This window comes from Camelus dromedarius, chromosome 24, assembly GCF_036321535.1.
Source record: "Camelus dromedarius isolate mCamDro1 chromosome 24, mCamDro1.pat, whole genome shotgun sequence".
Classification (NCBI taxonomy): Eukaryota; Metazoa; Chordata; class Mammalia; order Artiodactyla; family Camelidae; genus Camelus; species Camelus dromedarius.
Genome location: NC_087459.1, coordinates 8,433,973 through 8,453,025, shown reverse-complemented (window position 1 = coordinate 8,453,025; position 19,053 = coordinate 8,433,973). Strand labels below are relative to the sequence as shown.

General features: G+C 58.4%; 1 protein-coding gene across 1 annotated transcript; it reads left to right on the top strand.

The window, feature by feature from the left end:
• Nucleotides 1-8,260: 8,260 nt before the first annotated feature.
• HS3ST6 (heparan sulfate-glucosamine 3-sulfotransferase 6) lies at nt 8,261-14,830 on the top strand. Its single transcript, XM_031447759.2, has 2 exons — nt 8,261-8,771; nt 14,090-14,830. Exons 1-2 carry the CDS (start codon nt 8,359-8,361, stop codon nt 14,703-14,705), a joined length of 1,029 nt encoding a protein of 342 aa, XP_031303619.2. The 5' UTR covers nt 8,261-8,358; the 3' UTR covers nt 14,706-14,830.
• Nucleotides 14,831-19,053: the final 4,223 nt, after the last annotated feature.

Here is a 19,053-nt window from a genome sequence, read left to right as displayed (position 1 = left end):
TCTCCATCTCTGCCCTGCTGGGGGCCAGCAATGATTGCAGCTGTTAGAAAATCCCCTGGGGTTGCAGAGAATGGGTTCCCCACCCCATTACTCCAGCTTGTACCAACTTACCCTCTGTGTCCCAAGCTGATCACTAGCTAAAGTGGAGCCTAGGTGGGACTCAGGATTGTCACTGGCCCTGGGGCACTGATCCAGGCCAGCCTGTGTCTAGCAGCCAGCTTTGACTAAGGGCGAGCCCACCATAGGTGAGCGGTGATTGAGCACTTGGTGTGCCTTCATGGGCATCATTGCCCTGACACTCTACCTAACCCTAGTGGGGCAGGTGCTCATTCTGCAGGGGAGTAACAGGAGGCTTACAGAGGGGAGGCACTTGCCTGAGGCCATTTAGCCTTAGGTCCTCTCTGTCCACACCTTCCCTTTCTTCTTTACCCCAAATGAGAAACAGTGAAGGTGGCAGCCAACTTTTCAGTCTAGCCTGATGGCAGCAAGCATGTTGAAGGTGACCAGGGGTGGGGAGGGAGCCAGCTGAGTGATGAGCAGGAACCTCTGCGCCCTAGGGCCAGGATGGACCTTGGACTTTTCTCACCTCTCCCAGCATTGCATCCTGGCCCAGAGTGTCCCTGAGAGTGAACTTGGCCCAAGAGCAGGCTAGCCTCCTCTTGCAAATTAAGCCACTGTGTTCAGGCCGTGCCCCTAGGCTGCCTCTCTGGGCTCAGACCTGTAGTGGGGTGCCCAGATGGGCCAGTGTGGGGAAGGTCAGACTGATAGGGGATCTGTGAGGAGCAATGCCTGGCTGCCTGCACCCCAGCGGTCCACAGTCATTTGTACATCCTGGTTAACTGGAGGGTGGCAGCTGGCAGTCAGTGTCCTTGGAGAGAGTGCAGTGAGCAGGGTGAGCCCCAGGACTCCAAGGTCCTCTCACATCGGGAGCTGGGAAATGGATGGCCATGGGCAGGGTCTCTGCCAGGGGCTGGGTGAAATAATGTCACCTCCCCTTCCCCGCTGCTGGGTTACACCATAACCTCTGGCCTGCAGCTCCACTTCCTTCTTCAGAAACAAAAGGCTCTCTGCCCCTCTCCAGTGCCCCCTTCATTGACAGGTGGAGCCTCCAAGATAGTCTTTCAAGCCAGGGGTTGCATTCAGGTGCAGACAACTCCTGGTGCTCTGCTAACACCAAGTCAGGCAGGACAGGGCACCCTGGGCCAGGGACCGGTGGGAGAAAGAAGGAATCTGTCTGGGGCCCTGCTGATCTTCAGCCTGGAGGCAGGGGCCAGCTCAAAGGAGGGCTGGATAAACGCAGAACAAGTGAGTGAATTGACAACGCTTGGGACTTTCGTTCATTCAAGGTTTTCCTTTCTTCTGAGTGATAAGTGCCAGGAAGAGCCATGATTCTGGTGGGGGTACTGCCTGAGGCAGGTCCGTGGGTAGGTCCCAGGACCCTCTGACCCCCAGCATGCATGTGGGCAGGGCCGGCAAGTGGAAGGGGACGCCCAGACTCGAAGTTCACCGCCAAGTCAGCCACCATGCCCCCACCCCATACGAGGCCCTGGTAAGAGAGATATGCACACTGTGCCCCCACCCCGTAAGATGACCCCTCTTCTGAGTCCACAGGTCTTCAAGGTCCCAGCCCTTGGGACCGGGCGCAAGCACGGAGTGCAGGATCCACCAGCAGGGGCCGCGCTTGCTCTATGGGGTCCTGCGCTGGGGCGGGTCCCAGCGGGGCTGCAGTTCCCCGAGGCGCCGCCGGGGGCGCTGTGGCTACAGCTCCAATGGCCTGGGCGATTCCCTGCTTTAGGCTCGGGCCTCACGCCGCACCACCCGTGATCCCCGCTGCCGGGCCGGGTTCTCGCACCCCAGCCCCACCCTGCGCTCCAGCAGCTCCACGCCTCCCATGCCCCGCCCCTCCCCTCCCCCACTCCTTTCCCCACCCGCGCCCGGATCCCAGCCGGACTTGGAGCCCCCTCGCGGCCCTCACGCCCCTCGCGCCCCAGCCCCACCCCGACCCACTGGCCCCTCCCCCGCACTCCCCTCCTCCCCGCCAGCCCTAGCACCGCCCCGAGCCCCGGCCCGGCTTCCCCGGGGCATCCAGTGGTCAGAGCCGGCGTCCCCTGCCTACCTAGTTCGCTGGCGCCCAACATGCCAGTGCCGGCACACAAGCTGAGGCCTCCTGGCTTCCGAGGATGTGGGGGCCGTTGCTGGTGGTGTTGGTGGTGGGGGCCCATTTGATGGGCTTCGAGAAAGTGACCTGTGCAAGGAAAGCAGTCGAGGCCCAAGGTGCCTCTGCCGCCGCTGCCGCCGCCGTCAGCGTCAGCAGTCAGCTGGTGGAGGACAGAGCTGGGTTGGGGGGGGAGGCAGGAACCTCCCAGCTCCAGCCAAGCCCAAGCCCCTTATTCAGGGCAGATGGATGGGACCCACCCTACTGGTGCCCCCGGCCTTCCCTCGCTGTGGCCCTTTCACGCCTACGTTTTACTTGCTGCCACCCTGGCCCACTCCAGGGGCATCAAGTCCTGAAGTTCCAGCTCCTACGCATCTTTGCCCACTTCTCTCCCCGACAAGTGACAGCTCCTACCTGTCCCAACCAAGGTGATCTTTGCAAAGTAATAATCAGACCAAGGTCACTTCCTTCAGTGGTTCCCACAGGCTCTGCTTGCTAAGGTTCAGGAGAATGCCCCCTCCAGCTTGATTTCCCACTCCACAAATAATAGCTGTTTTACTTATCTGTGTTAATTTTAGCTGTGTTATTTATTTAACAACTTTGTTGTTTTTATTACCTACACCCTCTGCACCCAAACCCCTGCACCTGGGACTCTAGGCCAGCCAGACTCCGTTCTAGAAATATGCTCCTGTGTTCCTGGCTCCCAGAGTTTGCTATTCCTTCTTCCTTATCCTCTCGCAACATGTCCTGCCGGAATCCTTCCAGAAGCCTTTCCTGGTTGCTCTGTCGCAGTGGCTCTCTCCTTCCCCAGGAGGCACTGTGGGTCTCCTGGGCTGCACATGTAGCATCAGCTGAATGTGCATCCAATTGTTCTGCCTTCTGCCCACTCCCCCTGTAGGTGTCGTACAGTCTCAGGATGAGCGAAGCACGCATCTACATGAGTGTATCCGTGGCCTGGGGGATGCAGGAACCCCAGAACCACCTGCCAGTCTACTCTGATCCTGGGCACTAGGGCTCTGCTTCAGGAGCTTAAGGGCAAGAAGCACAGGGAGGACAGTTGCTGGGCCTCCGGTAGCGGACAGAAGGGGAGGCTGCTGGGGACGGGGCTGAGGGTTACCTGCAGATAAGCGCCATCCACCCCAGCCCTCACCACCCTGCCAGCACCTGTCTCTAGGCATGATTTTTTCCTTGTAAAACCCTGGAGATTATCCATGGTTCAGCCCCTGGCTTCATGTCTTATCATGTTTCATCTCCAACCAGGACATTTACAAGCTACTCTTGGCTTCAAAGCGTTTGGCACCCGCACTGCTAGAGGCTGGTGCAGAGAGGAGATAGGGCCCTGTGGGCTCTGCTCCCTGAGATGCAGTCTGTCTGTTGCCCTGGGCTCTCCCTTTCACCTCCATCTGCAGTGGACTTTTGCTCCCTTAATCTCAGGAGTGTGGATTTTTCTTGGGTCCCTATCTCTGAGACCGGAGCCCCTGGTGTGTGTCTGGAGGCTGGGGGAGGACAGGGCAGCTGGCATCAGAGGAAGGGCAGCAGTGACCAGTGTAGGGGACAAGAATGTTCTCCGAGGATGGGGTGGGGGTCAATTTTGAAGATCTTGTGGTCAGAGAAGGAAGCCTGCAGCTTAGGGAGGGGTCTGGCAGGGAGCAGGGCAGAGTTCAAGGCATTTGTCCCATGATGCTCTGCCTGGGGCTCTGGGTTCTGGGTCTTCCTGGGGCTGGATACCTGCCGGGGTCACCTGCTAGGAGGGGTAGAGCTGAGCTTGAATCAGCTCCCAGTGCCGGAAAAGTTCCTGCTTGTCAGCTTTGTACTGTGTCCCACCCCTAGTAATGGCTGCCTGACCCCATCATTGCCTACCAGGCTGAACTGGGCTCTAGGAGTGGGTGGGTGGGGTGGGGGGTAGACATCCCTTAGACGCCCCTCCCCCGCAGAAAACCGCATCCTCTATGTGCTCAGGCAAATCTGGCATCTGAAGTGGAAAAACCCCACACAAATCAAAGACAGCTGGCCCCACTCTCTGCCGCGGCCCCCTCCCCTCTGAGGAATCCCAGCAGGCTCTGGGAGTGGGTCTGGGGGGGTAAGGGTGTAGTTCTAAAGGAGGAAGTTTCTGGAAACCCTGCATGTGTGAAATCTCCCCCAGCTCTCCCCCACGGAGGGTGGGACTGCACGGTGTTATTAATCACTTTCTAGAGTGGGGCAGCTGCTTGTATACCCTGCACTGTTCCCTGTGGGGTCCTGGGCTGTGTGTGGGTGCTCACCTTAGGCTGGAAAGAGGGTGGAGGGGGGCCTTGGGAGAGGGCTCCACACCTAGACTCTCTCAGACACACACACAGAATTGGTCACTCAGTCACTCAACAGACATTCATAAGCACTCAGCGTGGTTAGGCACAGAGCCACAGAAGGGATCAAGATGGACCCATCCTGTCCTTGCAGAGCTCATGGGTGGGTGGAGGAGATAGATGGCGATCAGAATCACCCACAGAGAAAGCGTTACAGTCTGTGAAGGAGATACAGACATAGCTGGGTAGCTGGGTCATGGATTTGTGAGGCCAGGCTGTGTCCTCCTCCCACCATTACCTTGCTCCCTAAGATGCCTTCTCTAGACTTGCCCTGTCTGTCCCCCTCTGCTCTGGCCCTCCTTGTCGTCTCCCCCAGGGACAGTATTTACTTGGTTCAGCAGCCTGAGCAGCTCAGCTCACCTCCTTTTTCAAATTCTCCATCCTCCTGGCCAGCCACCACATCAGACCTGACTTGTCTGCATATCTGACGGCTGTCCTAAGGAGGCTGAGCAGATGGACCTCTGTGTGGCCATCCTGCCTGGGCGAGGGGTCTGGACGAGGTGAAAGGGGAACTGAAATTAGGCCATGCCAAGCCTTCAAAGCCAAGGGGCCCCCGGGGAGGTCAGGCTGGGCAGAAGGGACTTGCTCACACCTATTTCCTCTGGACAGAGGAGGGGTGACCAGATGGGGCAGGAGGTGAACCATCCTCTCAGGGCACAAGGAAAGCCACCCACCCTGTGTCCCCATGGCCAGTCTCTTTTAGGGCCCCAAAGAAACTTTTCACCATGTGGCTCAGAGAGGGGAACCCACTATCCCTGGGTCACAAAGGAGGGAGCAAGTGGGTAGCTGGAGCTGGTGTCTGATAGCAAGGCAGGGTGGAGGCAGAGTGGAGGAGCAACTCAGGCATCCTGGGGAAGAGGGAAGGAACGTGGAGAGGCAGATTCTGAAATTCCCAAATTTAACTTTCAAAAGGACTCTTCATAAAGAGCTAAGTGTAGAGTTACCATCTGACCCAGCAATTCTACTGCTAGGTATACACCCAAGAGAAATGAAACATGTCCACATGAGAACTTGTAAATAAACGTTCACAGCAGCATGATTCTCAAGAACCAAAATGTCAAAACAACCTATGTGTTCATCAGCTGATGGAAGGATAAACAGAATGTGGTCCATCCACACAGCAGAATATTATACAGCCATAAAAAGGAACAAAGAGTTGACCCTCATGCTAAATCATGAATGATCCTTGAACATGTTACGCTGAATGAAAGAAGCCAGTTGCAAAAGGCCACACAATGTATGATTCCACTTACACGAAATGTGGAGAAGAGGCAAATTCATAGAGACAGAAAGTAGATTAGTGGTTGCCAGGGACTTGGGGAGGGGAGAATGGGGAATGACTGCTAACAGGTACGGGATTTCTTTTTGGGGTGATGAATATGTTCTACAATTTATGATGATTGGACAACATTGTGAATATACTGAAAACCACTGAATTTGAGATGCTACATGGTTGAATTGCATGGTAGGGGAATTGCACTTCGATGAAGCTGTTTCTTCAGAGTCAGGACTGAGGTTGCCATTTTAGGGACCAGAGCCTTGGGGTGGGAGGGGCCTGAGACCATGTGCTGAAAGGAAGTTGAGACTGGGACCAGCCTCAGGCCAGACTCTAAGGGTCTGCTCCCTGGGAATGGACCTCGGGCTCTACCCAATTCCTCCGCTTCCCCCACTGCACCCCACTTCTGCTCCCTGCTGCTGAGCCTTTCCCCAGCTGGCTGGGATGCTGTTTACCTGCTCCTTGCCTGACCATCACCTCTAGAAAGGCTTTGTCAACCTCTCTCTCTACTCCTGTCCTTCTACCAGCTGGACTTTATTGAGTGCTTAGCAGGTGCCAGGCTCTGTGAGGAACTGGGGATATGCTGATGAACAGACATCCCAAGACTACCATCCTGGATGTCCCTAGATTTTCACCCACCCCTCACCTGAGAGCCGGATGGTGTGTGGAGCGAGGGGATTGGCTGTCAGACACTTCAAGCACACTCTTGTTCCTGGACCTCAGTCTCCCACCCCCAGCATGGTCGATGTCCTGCTGTTCTTGCTAAATTCTTCCTGGAAAGTCCTCAAGCTAGTGTGTGTTTATGTGTGGGGGAGGGGGTATGGAAAAGGCATTCCCAGCAGGGAGAAAAGCATGAGCAAAGACTAGGAGGTGGGAACAGCTATGCCTGTGGTGGTGCAAGGAGATGGAAGACTAGGTTTTAACGCTAGAATTGGGAGCCCTGAGTGGTGGCTGCTAAGACTGTGGGTAGGTTCTGCAGGTGGAGTTGGATCCTACCTGGGAGAGTGCTAAGGAGAACTAGCCTATCTGGAACAAATCCTGTTTTAAGCTAGACCAGAAGAAGAACTTCCTGTGACCCTGCATGTGCCAGCATGCACCCCAGACAGTGCTGTGCCAACACCCCGCCAACACCCCGCCCACGGGGCTCCTGGCTGAGTCTTGCCCTGACAAGCAGGTGCAGACATGGCATCTGGGAACTGAACTGGGGCCCTGGTCAGTGGTCTTCACCCCACTGGCTCCATAGAGCCCTCTCCCGCCAGGGCTGCCTCTGGGTGAGAACTCTAGACGTGTTTATGGGTCATGGAGGCCCCTGCCCCTGGGAAGTGCTCCTTCCCCTAGGAATCTCCTTCCCAATGCCCTTAGATCCAGTTACCATTAGGCTCAGGAGCAGCCCATTAACCAGCAGAAGCCAGCACAGTGGTCTCTGGGCATTGGCTGGAGAAAGGCTGGTCTCTATGGGGAGCTTGTGCCCACCTGCACCAACTGTGAGGCCAGGAAGGCTGAGGCAGAGGCAAAGCGAGGACGTGGGTTTGATTCCTTCTTTACCAGTGACTCACTCTTTCCCAGCCAGCCCTCCTTCTCTGCCTTCCTTTTGCTGTGCTGGGGGTTCAATGAAGCTGGGGGTGCATAAAGCTCCTGCAGTGTCCAGTGCCCTGGAGGTCTCATTACTTGCATGGCCACTGAGTCTCCCTGCCCCTCAGAGGAAGCTCTTAGGACAGGATCTAGGCTCCTCCTTCTAGTTTCCCCAGCACAGGTCTCCTGAATCCTTCACATCTCCAATAGGAGCTACTTTGCCAGCATCAGAGATGGGTCACTGACATCTCACAGGAGCATCAGATGGACTCGGCTGCAGACAGACTGCGTGATACGGTAGAAAGTGTCAGGAGCCTGATGCCTGAACTTCACTGGGCTCTTTGGAAGGACGTCTGTCCTCCCTGGGCCTGTCTCCCAGACTCTAAAATGGTAATCAAAGTTGACTAGTCCTCTCCAGCTGCCAGGCCCGTGATCCTGACGAATGGCAATGGCAAGGCAAACCTAGACCAGCAGGGCGCGCTCCAATCCTATGCAGACTTCCCTCGACATTCCGGGAACCCCCTCTGCGCACTAGGGCCGGGGTCCACGCGCCTCCTTGGCCCTCTTGCTCTGCCCGCTCACCTGTCACGCCGCCCTCATTCACAAGGGGCAGCCATCGGCCCTCTAAGACAGGGTCCTTTAGCCAGCAGCGCAGTTCTGTCACTGTCCTGCGTCCCGACCCGCCGCCGCAGCATCCCTGCACGGAAGGGTGAAGACATTGGAGCTGAACGGGCTGGGATCTGGGGTCTCCAAGCAGACGCGTCTGGGTAGTCTCCGAGGCTCAGAGTCGCGCCACAGCGCGGGTGGGTGCAGGCATGTCCCAGGCGGGGCAGTGGTCCAAGAGGGGCGGGGCACCCCGTCCCCGCCCCCGTCCCCGCCCCGCCCCCGCTCCCAGGCGGCTGGGCGGCTGGGCACAGAGCAGAAGCCGGGCGCCGACGGGCTGAGCGCGGCGCCGGCCGGGATGCGTGCCCTCTTGCAGCCCCCGCTCCTGTCCCTGGGCGCAGTGCAGCCCCATGGCAGGTAGCGGCGGCCCGGGCGGCGGGGCTGGGGGCAGCCAGGGCGCGGGGGGCGGGCCCGGGACGGCGCTTCGGGCGCCGCGTGCGCCTCTGCTGCTCGCCGCGCTGGTGCTCGGCGCCTACTGTCTCTGTGCCTATCCCGGACGCTGCCCGCCGGCCGCACGTGTCCCCGCGCCGGCCCCCGCCCCCACAGAGACGCCCCGCGCCGCCGGCAACCCCGGGGCGCCAGCTCTGCCGGTGGCCAGCGGCCCAGGCCGCCGGCGCTTCCCGCAGGCGCTCATCGTGGGAGTGAAGAAGGGCGGCACGCGTGCCCTGCTGGAGTTCTTGCGGCTGCACCCCGACGTACGCGCGCTTGGCTCGGAGCCCCACTTCTTCGACAGGTGCTACGAGCGCGGCCTCGCTTGGTACCGGTGAGCGCCCGGGCCCGTACGCCCTACCGTCTTCCTGGCTGGTGCCTTCCGAGAAGCGGCGTGGTGCTCCCTGGGGGTCCCACTGGGGACGCGGCGGGGCGAGGTGTCCGGGCATCATCTGGGGCTTAGACGAGCCTATGTGGAGGGCAAGGCTTGACCTGGAGGACGCGGACCCCCAGCAGGAGGTTTTATGAAAAAAAGGGATGGTTACTGGCCGTGGGCTCCCAGAAACTTTGAAAACTCGAGGGAAAGTTCTGGTTCGGGACTAGAGTGCTATTCCAGCTGAGAAATAGTTCCAAGCCAGTGGGGCTTAAGAAGCTTTAAAAGTGCTTCTTGCTCAGTCGTCCCTCCCAGCTGCATCACTCTGAGGGGCCATGTCTGACCTCTGGCCAGTTACCCTAGCACGGGGCCTCCAGGTTCCCCCGCAGCCTCCTAGAAAGTGTCTGTCACCTACCCCTAAAGAACCCTGATCCTGGAGAGAGGAGTCCTTCTCGATAGTCCTGGAGGTTTGGAGAAAGTTTGGTCTTTAGAAAGGAGGAAGGTGCCCTTGATCAATGCCCAGGAATGAGAATTGGGACCCCAGCCTCATACCATGGGGCTCTGTAGCTGCCCTGCCTCCCACTCAGGATGTTCTTGGGGTGTGTGGTGGAATTGGGGGAACACTCAGCCCCAGCTGAAGTAGCCTGTCCTGGGGGCTAGTCAAACACCAGCCCCTCCCTGCCCAGGGTAGCACTGAAGGCCAAGTGTAAGGCCCTGCCCACTGCCTTCCTCAATTGTGTACAAGCCCACATCGGTGTCCTGCCCCTTCCTGTGGGGAAATGAGGACTCACAGATGGAGGGTGAGTCACCCCTCTCCCCACAGCACTTGCCTCATCCCCAATTTGCACCAGGCCCCTAAAGGGCAGAGAGGACCCTGCCCAAGGTCACCTGGTGAATTAGTGGCAAGTGGGGATGGCAGGACCTGACTGCCAGGTTTACCAGTTTCTCTGTACCCAGATTCCACCCTGCCCCCACCCCTACTTGTTATCTTTGCCTTTTGCATTTAAATCACTCAAGGGTATAAAGGATTCCCAGTGAGAACCGGGGGTTCAGGCTCAATGAGCTCTGAAGGGCTGCTGCTACTGGGGCAGGGGGCGTCTAGGGAAGTTGTGTGGCGATGAGGGAGGTGAGTCCATTCTTCAAATACCTCGCCCCGCCACGTCCCCAGTGGGACCCCTAGGGCGCACCACCATGCCATTTCTTGGAAGGCACGGCCTGAATCCCTGCTTTCTCAGAGCTCAGGGAGAGACCATTACCCAACTCTGGTGGTACTGCAGCATCTGAAAGCATCCTGAATTCCTCACTTCTGTGCAGAGGAGAGGGAGGAGGAGGGGAGGAAGAGGAAGGGGTGGAGGGGAGGAGAAGAAGGGGAGTGGGAGGAAGAGGAGGGAGAGGGTGGGGGAGGTGGAGGATCCATTGTTAACCATGGTACAAACTTCAGAGCCCACTGCTGACCCCAGAAGCTGGGCTAATGCGGGGCTGCAGGGGAGTTGAGAACTGGGTTTAGACCTAAAAAGATTCCCGAAGAACCGGGGACCCTGAGGTCCCATCCAGGCTCTCCCTGGGCACAGGCTCTAGCTCTGGGGGACTGGTCTGGGGAGATTAAGGGACCTCAGAGCGAGCCAGCTGGAGCCAGACTTGGGGTCAGATCCTCAGCCCTGGGAAGGGGTTCTTGGGACACAGGTGTGCCTGAGGCCTGTGATAGGAGTGGGAGGATTCAGGAGCCTGAGACTTTCTCCTTCCTCATTTATAGAGTCACCACACCAAGGGGAGGGGTGGGCCCAGAGGATGCTAAGGGTCCTGTCCCCATCGTTGTTTCCACCCCTTGAATCTGGAGCCATCCTGGGGCTGGGTAGCGCTGACCCCTCACTGGCTGGTGCAAGGCAAGCAGGAGGGGACTGGCTGAGTTTCTGGAGTACGTGTGTCCACAGGCCCTCCAAGGGACATGGCCATGTGCTGACATGTGCGCGTGTGGCCTTGGTGTCTCTCACAGGCACTTGTGCCTCTGAACCTGCCTGTCCTTCCAACCAGCCATGAATGTGCAGTGAGTCTGAAAATGCCCACCCCTGCCTAGGTCTCCCCAGCTGCAAAGAGGGTCCTCAGCACCTGTTCCTGGCTGGAGGGTTGGGATGGTAAGTAGAGGAGGGGTAGTCAGTGCCCCTAGTTGCTTTTCTGGGACACCCTGTTCCCACTGGGTTGTGACCAGGCAGTGACTCTGGCCCTTCCCTTGGCCTCAGCAGGGGGTCCCAGGATGCTCAAATTTGACCTTGGCCAAATTGTCCCCACTCCCCAGGCCTCAGCTCACCCCTTAGGCTCTTTTGGATCCTCCTTCTTGGGGACTGTGACTCCCCCACCAAATGCCCCTAAACTCACACAGCATTTGTTCATCTAGTCACTCAGTGAGCACCTTCTGTTTGGCAGGTGCTGGAGTCACACAAACAAATATCCCAAAGTCTCAGTTCAGGAGGGGGTCCCCTGTCTGGGGACAGGTGGGGGCTATGTTTTGACTATAGCAGTTTGGAAAAGTGAAAAGGAGACAGGAGGGATGAAGGCAGGGGAACCCCCTTGGCTCCGGGGGCTGGAGCAGTGACTGTGGGTAGTAGGGATATGAGTATGAGCGGGAGGGACCTGGGCTTCTGTGGGACTCACCCCCCTGTCATGCCCCCACCTCCACCATCAGCACGGTAAAGTTCCACACAGGAATCATAGCTGGTTTCTGCAGGGTCCCAGGCCTGGCTGGATGAGGCCCAGGCAAGGTGTGGGACTTGGGACTTCGGGGAGGAGCAGGCTGAGATGGAGGAGGGAGAGTCGCCTGGGGCTGGATGGAAGCCGCAGGGAAATGCAGACCAGATGAGCAGGGAGGGAATGTCCGCCAAGCAACTTGTCAGATGTCTGCCAAGTGGGGGTCAGAGTCCTGTTCCTCTCATCCTCTCCCACCTCCCCAGAAGCCCCCATCCCCACCCTCCTCCATTCCCGGCTGAGGACAGGCTTTCAGAGGCCTGGGGAGGGTGAGTAATTGATCCCAAAGATCTCAGATCTCAAAGGTGGTTTGTGGCAAGAGCGGGCCTGGAAAGTCGGCATCCCCCCTTCCCATCGCCTTCTCCCCTCCATGGTGAGGCTGGGGGCACCTACCCTGCTTCTGCTCCTCTGACTTCCTTGGAGGGAAAGCAACAGTGGGTGCTAAGGTCCCTTTAACTCTTGGCTTCCTTGCAGCCCCTCTCCAAAGGCGGGTGAGAAGGGGTGGGGATACTCAGGACCGGAAGGGCCCAGTCTGGGGCAGGAAAGAGGGTGCTCCTGGGGTCACTGGGCACCTGGGGGAGGAAAGGGATGGAAAGGGGGTGTCAAAGATTGGCAAGGAGGGTCTTGGAGTAAACAGGGCTGGTTCGCTCCCTAAGAGTAAAGGGAGGGTAGTGACTTCTGATGAGGCACTGGCTTCTCTCTGTGGTCTTAGCATTGAGGTCCAGTGTGGGGCGATGCCCCCTTCTTCTGTCTTCCCTCTTGTGGAAAGGGGATTTCCTGAGCTGGCCACCCCAGGCTGCAGCCCTTGGCCTCAGCTCTTGGCATTGTCCCCACCCAAGGTCTGTTTGAACTTATCCCCTAGGAGGGCTGGGTGCTGTTCCCACCTGGATTCCTAGCTGCATGAGGCTTAGAGCAGAATCCAAGCTGACATGCCCCTCCCAGCAGCTGCAGCCCAGGGGTAGGAGGCTGTGGGCCCTCATTCACCTAGCACTTCCTGCTCCTTCTCTGAGCCTCAGTCTACCTGTCTATCAAATAGGGTAGTGAGTGTGGTGGAAGGGGTCCCAGATCGCTCTGTCATTGCCATGGGGGAGCAGAATTGTCCCCTGTGACTTCTGTAGACCAGCTCTGCCCAGGGCCTTATTTTGAGGGGTGGAGGAAGCTCCCATAGCCAGTAGATCATGCAGTCCACCCCACTCCCCTGAGCCAAATGGGTGGTGTCAGGGGAGCCCGGTGGGCTGCCCAGGATCACATGTGTACCTCCTCCTGTCCCAACATCCAAACACACCAAGCCAAACACCCCAACTTGTGTATCTGCACACCTATATATCCACCAGCCTGAGTTTTGTTGGGGGTCTGAGCAGGAAGAGGAGACTCAGGCCCTTCCTCCCAGGGGCTTGAGTATGGGCTCACTACTCTGGATAAGCCTTGAATTCTGCCCAGTGTGTCACCCTTCTGTCTGGGACCAATTCTGGGAGCTGTTAGCCAGGGCAGGGGACAGAGACCTCCCCTCCCTAGTGCAGGTCCTGACAGCCTCTGCCTCTGTTGACCTAGTTCTCGGCCCTCCCTCTGAGCTGTTTGCTCAGCTGGCCCTGCTGGCAGTATCCTGCCCCGCCCCACCCTGCACTACCTGGCAGGCAGGGGTGGCCTTGGGACGCTGCTCAGGGTACCTGGCCTGCCTGGGCGGGGTGCTCAGGATAGGTTCCCCAGGTTTTGGGTGGTGGGGCTCTGCTAGCCGCCGACTCCCCGAGAACCTTGGGATGAGGTCAGTGACCCTCACCTCTGGTCAGAATGAGAGGACTCGTCAGAAATGCTGCAGCTGCAGCCTTGTACCCTGGGTACCAAGGCAGGTCTGGGAGGCCCAGGCAGCTGGGGTCTTGAGACGGACCCTTAGGCCACCTCACTGACGTCTCCAGTTCACTGGGCTGTGCTGAGGCTTTCAGCATTCTGGTGGGGCCCAGGTCAGGGAGAATTAGCAGGGCTAAAAAGGTGGGAAGAGGCTATGTAGGGGGATGGGGAGTGGGGAGAGAGAGGAAGGGCAGCTGCCATTTGTTGGTGACACTTGTCAATAACTAATGGCCTAATTCAGGGGATGCCATGAGCCACTTAATGAAAGTGAGACTGGGGTAATTACAGAGCAGGAGCCCGCGGGATGGGGAAGGTCATTGGAGCCCTGTGGGTAGCAAGTCCAGGTCTCAGGCCGAGAGGTTGGTCTGGGGTGAGAGGCCCAGCTGTGTCACGGTTGGGATGCAGTCTAGCTCTGGGAGGGGTGTGGGCAGCCTTGCAGGGTGGGCCCCCACTGTGGGCCATGCTGGATCTGGGCACCCTCACAGCCCACATCCCAGGCTGCCCACCCAAGTGCTTAGGATGGGTGGGTCTGGCTAGGAGTTGGGGGGTAGGAAGGCATACCTACCTTGTAGTTTAGGGCTTCCCTGGAGGAAGGGGAGGTTAGTCCCAGGGCCCTGGGGGCCGGTCCTGGGTGGGAGGGCTCTCAGAGGGCCGGCACCCGCTCATGCCCACCTCTCCTCCCACTTGTCCTGCAGGAGCCTGATGCCACGCACCCTGGACGGGCAGATCACCATGGAGAAGACCCCTAGCTACTTCGTGACTCGGGAGGCCCCCCGCCGCATCCGTGGCATGTCCCCGGACACGAAGCTGATCGTGGTGGTGCGGAACCCCGTGACTCGGGCCATCTCTGACTACGCCCAGACGCTCTCCAAGACGCCGGGCCTGCCCAGCTTTCACGCCCTGGCCTTCCGCCGCGGCCTGGGCCCCGTGGACACGGCCTGGAGCGCCGTACGCATTGGCCTCTACGCCCAGCATCTGGACAACTGGCTGCGCTACTTCCCCCTGTCGCACTTCCTGTTTGTCAGCGGCGAGCGCCTGGTCAGCGACCCTGCCGGAGAGGTGGGCCGCGTGCAGGACTTCCTGGGCCTCAAACGGGTCGTCACGGACAAGCACTTCTACTTCAATGCCACCAAGGGCTTCCCCTGCCTCAAGAAAGCCCAGGGGAGCAGCCGCCCCCGCTGCCTGGGCAAATCCAAGGGCCGGCCCCACCCCCGAGTGCCCGAGGCTGTGGTCCAGCGCCTGCGGGACTTCTACCGGCCCTTCAACCGCAAGTTCTACCAGATGACAGGCCAGGACTTTGGCTGGGACTGACAAGGCCTGGCCCGCCCATGCCCTGCTTGGGGACTCGGGTAAAACCTTAATTTATGCCTGTCACCTGGCCAGGGTGGGCCGTGTACATATACTGGGTAGAGAGGAGTATTTACAAAATAAAGTTTGGATCTCTGTTCTTGTACGTGCCCTTGGGGGTTGAAGGGTTCAGGTTAGGAGGTGCCATCTCCTGGGGAAATGATACTCATACCAGCTAACTCAACCAGGCACTGTTCATGCCACGAGTGGTTAAAAACCTGATGGTGGTTATACATCCCTCGAGGTGTGCAGGGAGCTTGGCCGCCTGTCACAAATGAGCAACTGAGGCTCAGAGGCATTTGGGGCCTGCTCAGTGACACACAGGGCTAAGGCCCTAGTGACTCAGGAGGTCATCCTCGGGCTCTCTTCTCAGACCTGGGGTGCCAAGGAGGACTGTCCCTGTGTTCCAGACAGGAAAACTGAGGCCTCACGTGGCCCACTTGAGCGGTGGGGCAGGATTAAAGCTGGATCTGTCCAGCTTTCCAGGCTGCACCCAAGACCCCAGCTAATTCTGCGTCCTAGTGCCCCTTGGACACTCCCTCCTGGAAATCTGGTGAAATTGCCAGTAGCGAGTATGAGGTGACTCCTGTGTGCAGGGGTGGTTCTAACAGCCTCTAAGCAGCTTGCAGCAAAACCGCACATGACCCACCCAGGCCACGCCCACCAAGCAAAGCCCACACCACAGGCCCCACCCACCAGATCCTGCGCACTCCTTGGGCCATGCCCAGTCCCCCAGGCCCTCTGTGCCCTAGTTCCCTGGTGCTTATCCACGTAGTGCTCCCTCCTCTGGGATGGGCAGGAATAAACACCCAGTGGCAACCCAGCTGCCTGTTAACCCCCAACCAAGTTAGGCCAGATTTGGGCAGGCTGGGGTGCCCTGTTCACCTGTCTCTCCCAGAATTGCAGGGCCCCCTCAGTAATGACTGTCACCTGCTCCTGGCTACAGTGCTGTCTGCCAGGTGCCCACCAACTGCCCTGACAGTGACCCCCAGGGGTCCTTAGGCCCAGCTCTGGTATGCCCTGGGCCCTTGTGGGACCTGGCTGTGGCCCCTGCACCCCAGCCCTTAGATCTATATCAGATGCTTGGCCCTGATGTGGCCTTTCCACCCCTGGGGTACTTGGAGCTTCTCCCTGTCCTAAGATCCAGGGTGGCAGCGAGGGAGGATTTCAGAGCAGTGGCACCAGCACCCGCTCTGGCTGACTGAGCCAGACACCCCACCAGTCACCATGGTGACTGTTTTCACATGACCCCACGGGTGGTGTGTATTTTGGGTCAGCTGGTATTGGTGTGAGAAAAGGCTCAACAGAAGATGGGGAGGGAGACGGGGGCATCTGTCTCTAGCAGCGCACCCCTTGCTGGTTCTGGGCCCACAGGACATGCCAGTGTGGAGCTGCCCTAAGGGGGCCAGCAACTGCCTCCAGAGCCTGCCATCAGGGCAAGGCCACAGGCAGGGCTGGGGACTAGTTCTAAGCTACCTTGGCGGAAATGTGATGGCAAATGTGGGCAGATGTGGGTGAGAGGTACCCACAGCCTCCTCCCCAGCTCGGACCTCTGATGTGGGTGGAGGCAGGGCTGGTCCAATTTGCAATAACAATGTTGAGGACAGGTCACACTGCACCTTGGGATCCTGCTGAGTGACAAGCCCTGGGCTTGACAGCTGTGTCCCCATTCCCTGCAAGGGGTACTCACTTAGGGATGGCATGGCAGCCTGCCCTGGGTGGCAGGGGCATCAGGGAAGGCAGGACAGCCCCTGACCCCTGGCATAGTTCCCAGCCTGGTCCATGTATGTTTCTTCTTCTCCCTGGACATACCCTGTCCAAACTTTTGCCATCTCACGACTGGATGTTCTCCTACAATTAGCTCTCTGCACGCACAGCAGCCAGAGGGGTGTCTTCAGAGTAAACCAGATCCCATTATTGTAAAACACTCCCATCTTTGCCCCCACTCACATTGCTTCTAGAATGAAGACCAGATGCCTGAACGCAGCTGTTGAGGCCCTCAGAGGTGAGCCCCACCCCCAAGCCTGTGTGCTCCTCTCACCCCTCAGCTTCTGCCCCCTTAGCTCCTTCCACCTGCCGTGATCTTTCCAACCTCATAGTCTTTGCATATGCTGTTCCCTCTGCCTGGAATGCCATTCCTTGCAGAAGGAGCAGACGGAGAGGAGGCAGACTTAGAATAGGGTAGCTGTACTTTCACTCCAAGCTCATTTTCTCCCTAGAGGGGCTTAGAATCCCTTTCCCGAGCCTGCCAACATGACCCACTAATCCATTCCTGAAGCTTCTTGGAAGCAGAGCTGTGGGGGCCACTAGTTTGTCTGGTTTTGGGGCCCAGGGCCAGCTCAGAATGCAGAGTCTGGAAGCAGCCAGGAGGAAGGGTGAACTGGCTCATTCTGCTCACCCTCCTCCCAGTGGCAACCAGGCCCAAGAGCCAACGCCCAGCACCAGGCGCCCAGCTGGGCCTCAGAACACACTGAGGACGGATGTGGGGGTCCTCCTGGCTGTGCGTGGGGTGGGGCTCCGGGGGAGAGTCACCGGCCTTTAATTAAAGTCCCAAATTGCTTCCCCAGTTGTTCAGTAGGTTTTCCATGTTGGAAGTTTCCAGATGGAATGAGCAACCCTGATTCAATTACCCTCTTCCTGTTCCCCCCAGTGCAGAAGGGGCAGCCAGACTAGGATGGGGTGGCGGCGGGTGGGGGTCTTCACAGCCCTGGTGTCCTGGAAGGGGCTTGGAGACATTTAGGGGTGGGTGGCTGCTTCTACCTTGGGTGTCCTTTCCCTGCCCCAGACCTCCTAGTCATGATTGGTAGGGTTTAGGGGCCCGTGGGGCCCTTCATCCCTGCCCAGTGGGGTGAGGACAGTGTTCTCTACACTGAGCTGAAGACCCTGAGAAGACCCTGGCCTGAGTGGCCTGATTGGCCCCTCCATCAGGCTGGAGACAGGGGAGGCATCAGACCTGGATCCATCCTTCCTATTTGCCCCCAAATACTTTTCTACACGTATCTTCATTCTAGTTGAGGGGAGGAGCTCCAGAAAGTGCCAGCAACTTCCCCATCCTCCTCCTTATCATTGTTTGCACATGCATCACTTATAAGCCCACTGCCAGCTGTCCTCTGTGAGGTCTGATTCCTTCCCTTCCCCAGGGAGGCCCTGCCAGCCTGGGGATGCTCAGAGCACAGCTGTGGCCACCTACCTGCTGACTCCTGTCCTCAGAGGTGGTCCCTCTGTGGTCAGAGCAGGTGGGGCCCAGTGGAATGACCTTATTTGCTTCTCTCTCAGGCTCCTAAGAGTGGCCACAGAGCTGGGCCAGGTGTGGGAAGAGAGACTGGGCTCTGAGGTGAAGTCTGGATCACGGGGGGACTGTTCTGGGCAGCACTCATGGACCCCCTTTGCCGCAGGATGAGGGGTGCTTTGGGGAAAGACCTCATCCTCCTGGTCCCCGTGGCTGGTCCCCATGTAGCCCAGGTGAACATGTCTGGTACCTATCTCTCCAGCCAGATCCAGAGGCCCCTCCCAAGATTTGTATGGTCCTGTTTCCGGGAGGGGATCAGGCCATGGGCAAGGGAGGCTTGAGTGATGCGTGGAGGGAGAGACAGCTTTGCCTTCCAATGACTGGAATCTCTTGGGAGCTCCCCACTTCTTTCCTGGCTTCATAGGCCTGATACCCACCCTCTGCTCACCAGCCCACCAGGCTCCCATTAAGGAGCTTCTGGACTGCAGTGACCAGAAGGGTTCCCCTGCACCACGGCTGGGACAGACCAAGGACAGCATGCAGACCCCCAGTGCTTCCCTCTGGGTGGCCACGGTGGCCTGCTGGGACTCTGGACCCCCTCTGTGCCCCAGAAGATGTGCAGTGGGGAGCTGGGGATTTGCTGATACCTGAGCCCAGGGGTTCATTTTATGGGACTGTCCCTTTCTAGAAGTTTCCTCTTAAATTGGCAAGTGCTGACTCCTGAGGACTCCCTCCTTGGAATTAAAGGCCAGGTTGAGGGGGAGGGGAATAGGGAAGGTTGAGGAAATGGGGGAGGGTGGAGGATAGGGAGTGAGTCAGGGGCCTCTGGACCCAGTGAATCCATTTCATCCACTTTTCCCCTGGGGTCAGCATCTGAGCCACTGGACCCATCAGTCCTGGGCACAACCATAGCCAGGGCCTCTCTCCCCTGCAGGAAGCGCCCCTCTCCTGTGGCCCTTTGTGCTCCTCTCTCAGGGTCTCTAGTTCTGAACTCGATTTTTCTCTTTCCTCCGCATCTGCCTTATGTTCCCTGAGGAGGAGGACCACTCTCCAGAGCAATGGAAAAAGCACAGGGGGCGGAGC